Below are 6,000 nucleotides of genomic sequence, written 5' to 3'. Positions count from 1 at the left end.
AAGATGAAGAGAAGGAGGTGGTCGAAGAGGAGGAGGAAAAGGAGAAGGAAGGGGAAAAAGGAGGGGGAGGAGAAGGGGTAAAAGGAGACGAAAGAAAAGGAAGAACAGGAGCAGAAGTGGCCAATGGCAGCAGAAATCACAGATTAGAGTGTCCTGGACAGAGTATGGAACAGGGCACAGGGCAGAGGGCCTTGGTGTCCCTCACACATGAGTCTGGCTCTTATGGACCATGGAATCTACCGTGGACATTGAGTGGGATTTGCTCTCCGCATCCATGTCTTCAGTCAGCAGTTGATGCAGCCGGGCAGGCAGGGACTTGAGGACCCTGGTGTGGAAGCCCCGGGCAGCGGCCACATAGATAATGGGGTTGATACAGCAGTTGATGTAAGCCAGGGCCACCCACAGCACGTCCAGGGGCTTGGCGCGCTTGTAGGCAGAGGACCCTCTGGTGGACAAGACCAAAACCATGCCAGAAATCTGGTAGGGCAGCCAAAAGATGAAGAAGCTGGCCACCACGGCCACCACCACCTTGAGAGTCTTGGTGGAGCGTGTAGCTCGCCGGCGCCAGGTCCGAAGCAGGAGCAAAGTGTAGCAGACGCTCAGCGTGACCAGGGGCCCCACAAAACTCAGGACCAGGCGTGTGACCGCGACAGCATTATGGGCCTGCGTTCTATTTTCCCCATAGTCCACAACACATGTGGGCATTGGGGAAGAGATGTCCTTATGCACTCGTCGGAACTTGAAGGACGGGATGGTGAGCACCAGAGCCAGGATCCAGGCCACGCCACTAGCCAGCCAGGCCAGCCGGGCCACGCGGTAGTTCTGGCACCAAATGGGTTGGAAGACAATGAGGAAGCGGTCGGCGCTGATGGTGGTGAGGAGCAGGATGCTGGCGTAGAGGTTGAAGAGGACGAGGGAGGGCAGGATGCGACAGGCCGTGTCACTTAAGATCCAGTTGTCATGCATGAGGATGCTTGCGATGAAGATGGGCACCGCCAGGCAGGAGAGGAGGTCGGCCACAGCCAGGTTGAGGAACCAGATGGCGTTAATGGCCCGCCGGGCCTCTGAGCCAGTCACCCACAGTACCAGCAGGTTGCCCGGCACACCCACCACAAAGACGACCACGTAGATGACCACAGCCACCACCTGCTGGGCCTTGAGACTGGGCTGGGAATGTGGGCCATCCACTGGCCCTTCTTCCCAAGTCATGTTGTCATAGTGACTGTAATCAGGTGAGGTGAGGTTCTGTGGGCCACAAGAAGAGTCAGGTGAGAAGTAGGATGAGTGTCAGAGTGGGGAGGGGGAGTCTTAGGGATTTGGAGATGTCCCAGGGAATGAGGGTGCAGATGGCAGAGCCATCTGGGGTATCAGTACATGCAAGGAAGAGATTAAAATCACTGGGGCTAAGGGCCAAAGAGTTAGTGCTGTGGGAGGGTGCTCTATATGGCTGATGTGGATTCGATTTGTGGCATCCTGTGGGTTCCTTGAGCTACTGTGGGAGTGATCCCTGGGTACAGAGCTAGGAGAAAAACTTGAGTACTGCCACATGTGGCCCAAAAGTGAAAAGGAAAGGAGAGAGAAGGAAGGAAGGAAGGAAGGAAGAAGGAAGGAGGGAGGGAGCAAAGGAGGAAGGAAGGAAGGAAGGATGGAAGGAAGGAAGGAAGGAAGGAAGGAAGGAAGGAAGGAAGGAAGGAAAGAGAGTAACTTTCTTTCTTTTTCCCTAAACTCTTCTTAAAATAGGTTAATCCCACCTGGATTACAAGGACCTTCCTCATCCTGGTGGGTGGGGTTCTAGATAATAAAGAAAGGATCAGCCTGGGGGCTAGAGACAGAGCTCTGCAGAGAGACCACATAGCAGATAGGGGAGCACATGGCAGAGAAAGGTCACTGCCATCAAGAGTAAAGGGGGGGGGAGTGAAGTGAGCTGACTCCAATGAATATCTTTTCTGACTGCTGTGCATTATTTCTCCACTACAACCCTGCTACATCAGACCCGTTCACCTGAGGGGTTCGAAACATGGTGATTGGGGTGGCCTTACTCACCCTTCCTGTGGAATTATATTATTTAATTTTTATTTTACACCCCACAGGACCAGCATGTTGCTTGACACGCTCACCACAAAGAAGACCATGAAGATGACCCCAGCTTCCACCTCGTGGGCCTTGAGATTGGGTGGAGTGGGGTGGGTTGTCCACTGACCCATCCACACTTACTTTGTTGTAGTCACGGTAGTCCATATCTCTGGTGTTCAGAAAGTCCTGATGGCCATGAGAGAGGCAGGAGAGAAAGAGGATGAGAGTCATATCTGGGGAAGGGGAGCCCCCACAGCTTTTGAGATGCCCAGGGAATGAGTGTGCAGATAGCAGAGTAAGGTGGGGTCTCGGGCCATGCAAGGAAGAGGTTGGAGTCCCCGGGGCAATGGTTAGTGCTTTGGGGAGGGTGTTTTCTTTGTATGTGGGTGATGGGGGTTCAATTGCCAGCATCCCAGTGGAATCCTTGAGCTACCTGGAGAGTGATCCCTGGGTGTAGAGCCAGGAGGAAGCCCTGAATGACATCAGGTGTGGCCCCAAAACAGAGAGAGAAAGAAAGAAAGGAAGGAAGGAAGGAAAGAAGGAAGGAAGAAAGAAGGGAGGAAGGAAGGAAGGAAAGATGAAGGAAGAAGGAAGGAAGAAGGGAGGAAGGAAGGAAAGACAGAAGGAAGGAAGGAAAGAAGGAAGGAAGGAAGGAAGAAGGGAGGAAGGAAAAAAGGAAAGAAAAGAAAGAAAATATGGTTTTCTGTGGGAGGGATGGAAGGATGAGACAGCTGAGGGTTATAGAAAAATTAGGGGAACCCCCAGAGAGATAGTACAGAGGGGAGGGTGCTTGCCTTGCATGTGGTCAACCTGGCTTCCATTCCCAGGACATCTCATAGGGTCCCCAACCCTCCCCACCAAGTCCAGCTAGGGCTGAATCCTGAGCGCAAAGTCAGGAGTAACCTCTGAGCATCACCGAGTGTGGCCCCAAACAAAGACACACAAGTAAACACACAATAAAATACAAAGGGGTCTTCAGATCTTTGGGTCCTGGGTTTAGCCAAATACTGCACGTGACCCAGAGCACCACAAGGTGAGACCCTCCAGCACGCCCCCAACCAAAAATGGTTTTTAACGGGACATTTGCCAGCATCCCTTTGCCGAATATGCAGGCGAATCGGTGAGCCAGCTTGGGATAGGAGCCTGGAGATGACAAGTACGCATGTGCAGAGCAGCATCCATGTGTGCGCCAGTGCAGGAGGCTGCTCAGTTCCCTGATCCCTGTATACCCGGGTGCAGAGAGAGTCTAGGGACCCCCAAGGCACCGGGAAGTGGAGGCGCCCTTCTGTATCACCACTATAATCTAATGAATCTCATCAAATGGCCCACTGAGACGTCTCCCCTCATAGTGAATGGCTGACCAAGATTTTTGTTAGTGAAAGGTGATATTTCTTATGCTTAATAGCAAACATTTCTTTGGCCTTGATATGAATCTCCCTTATGCTGTATCTTATGTATATAGTAAAACCATTTTATTTCCTAACGTAAGGATTACTACAGGCCAATATAGGCTTGATTAAATTTCTCTTTACCTGGAAAACTCAGCACCAAAAACAACTTTATTTCTCTTGGTTTTCTATATGCCCTTGCAGTTTTAAATCGAAAGGGATGTTCTGTCTTTTGGACATCTCTAAAAGACTTTGAGCATTTGCTAACTAATTTTTGCTTCAGAACTTACACCCAAAGTTTTGTCCAGGAAACAGCATTGAGCTATTGAGAAAAACTTCACCAGGTAGATATGCATCTTTTTCAGATAAGTTTGATTTTTTTTTCCCTAAAAACTATTTATTAGTCAGACCATAGGAAATCAGTTATCTGTATTAGTCCCTAAAACAAAACCTATTCCCTCAGAAAATAGGAAAACCCAGCTCCTTGCAGATTCTCTCTCTCTCTCTCTCTCTCTCTCTCTCTCTCTCTCTCTCTCTCTCTCTCTCTCTCTCTCTCTCTCTCTCTCTCTCTCTCTCTCTCTCTCTCTCTCTCTCGTTTGTTTTTGGGTCACACCGGACAACGTTCAGGGGTTACTCCTGACTCTATGCTCAGAAATCACTCTTGGCAGGCTCAGGGGACTATATGGGATGCTGAGATTTGAACCACCAACCTTCTGCATGCAAGTCAAACACCCTACCTCCATGCTATTTCTCCAGTCCCTTATTTTCCCTTTTAAATTCTGGATTCTTACTTAAAATGTATCCACTCATCAGTAGCATGTGATCTGTTTTTGTTTTTCCTTTTATAACAGAGTCATGCTGTAATTTAACATAGGAGAGCATTCTTTTCATGCCATAAAATAAACTGTGACTGGCTAAATCCCTCATCTATTTCCCTTATTCTGCACATTAAATTTTAGAACATGGGCCAGAGCGAAAGCACAGCAGTAGGGCATTTGCCTTGCACAGCCAGGAATAACCCCTGAGCATCATGAGGTGTGACCCCAAAACAAAAACAAATAACAAAAAAATAAAATATGGAAAGCTGTTTCTCCTACATAGAATTGTGTGGTCTCTCATTTTCTTCATATGCCATTCGTGCATCCACTTTCCTGAGGAAATTCAGAGAAGTTCTCTAATGCAACCAGACCAAAGCTAGCCCATGCATGGTACTTCCGTGTTAGCAGGGTAGGGATTCCAACCCAAACATAACCCCACCACCACAGAACAGCTGCTAACACCTCCCCCCCCCCAATCCTCCCACATCTATGAAGGTCCCACAGCAAGCATGTGAGTTGGAAATGTGACTCGGTGCCTGTAGATGAGAGCAATGAACAGAGAAAGAGACAGATAGACAGGCAGGCTGAGCAAATTTGGAGGGAGAGATGGCTATCCCATGGCGGGGGGTGGGGGAGACTCTAGTCTCCATTTTTTCTAGAAGAAGGAGAAATTTCAAGGGAAAGTTAAAGTGGGTGAGGGGCTGGAGTGACGCCTTGTACGTGGCTGACCCAGATTCGATACCCAGCATCCCCTAGGGTCCCTTGAGCCTGCCAGGAGTGATTTCTTAGCACAGAGCCAGAGTGACCCTTTAGTGGCGTGGACCCCCCCAAAAGAAAAGTTAAAGTGGGTGAAAGGTTTCCTTTGGTCAATGCTGGGCTGAGGCTCCCAGCCTCATCATCAGTTTCCCTGGGACGTGTCCCTGTCACCAAGAATTCTCCAGCTCCAGTCACTAAATGGTTAATATCCAGCGCAGCAGAAGGGCCCCAGACTGTCATGATTTTGCCTGGGTCTTTGATGCTTCCACTGCCCCCACCCTCGGCCGGGTGACTCAGCGCTGTGGGGACGCGTCACATCCACATCAGATGTGGAAAGACTCAGCATCTTTGACTCCAGTCACAGTTGCCTCAGCGCTTCCTGCCATGGACTCCCTTAGCTCTTTGCCTGGCTGACATGGCCCCCCAGAACCAAACCAAAGGAAACAGTTTGAGGTTTCTAGGAGTGGCCCTGGGGACAGCAGACTGGCAAAGCATTGCTGTTGTGGCTCTGTAAGGAAAGCTTCAAATGATCATAAATGCAGCTGGCCAGGAATGGGCTGGACATACTCTGAGGCTCATTCCAGGCTAGGGAGGGGAATACTATATAACTGTTCGAAAGGAGGAGGAAATGGAAAGGCCAGAGCTACAGGACAGCAGGAAGGGCATTTGCTCTGCCTTGCCTTGCTGCAGCTTACTGGAATTTGATCTTCAGCATCCCATTGTGTCCCCTGAGCCTGACAGGAGTGATTCCTAAATGCAGAATTAGGAGAAACTCTGAGCATCGCTGGGTGTGGGGTCTCCCTCCCCACCCCCCCCAAAAAAAGGAAGCTGTAGGTGTGCTGATGTGGAAAGAGTTGCAAGGTCTAGTGAAATAGAGAAGGCAAAGATGAGTGGGCCCAGCCTTTGGGGGGTGGGACAGCGGAAAAGCCTCTTTTCTCTAGTGTGAAGTATGCTGTATGCATTTG

General features: G+C 50.0%; 1 protein-coding gene across 1 annotated transcript in view; it reads right to left on the bottom strand.

Moving 5' to 3' along the window:
• The window catches only part of LOC126028593 (C5a anaphylatoxin chemotactic receptor 1-like), a 334,324-nt gene continuing 328,324 nt past the window's right edge, over positions 1-6,000 (bottom strand). Inside the window, exon 3 of the mRNA XM_049787543.1 lies at positions 1-900. Coding sequence (XP_049643500.1) covers positions 202-900 — 699 coding nt within the window. The 3' untranslated portion in view covers positions 1-201. The remainder of the gene's footprint in view (positions 901-6,000) is intronic.

The sequence above is a fragment of the Suncus etruscus genome, chromosome 14 (assembly GCF_024139225.1).
Source record: "Suncus etruscus isolate mSunEtr1 chromosome 14, mSunEtr1.pri.cur, whole genome shotgun sequence".
Lineage (NCBI taxonomy): Eukaryota > Metazoa > Chordata > Mammalia > Eulipotyphla > Soricidae > Suncus > Suncus etruscus.
Note: the sequence above shows the minus strand (reverse complement) of the source record. Positions and strands in the feature narration are given on the sequence as shown.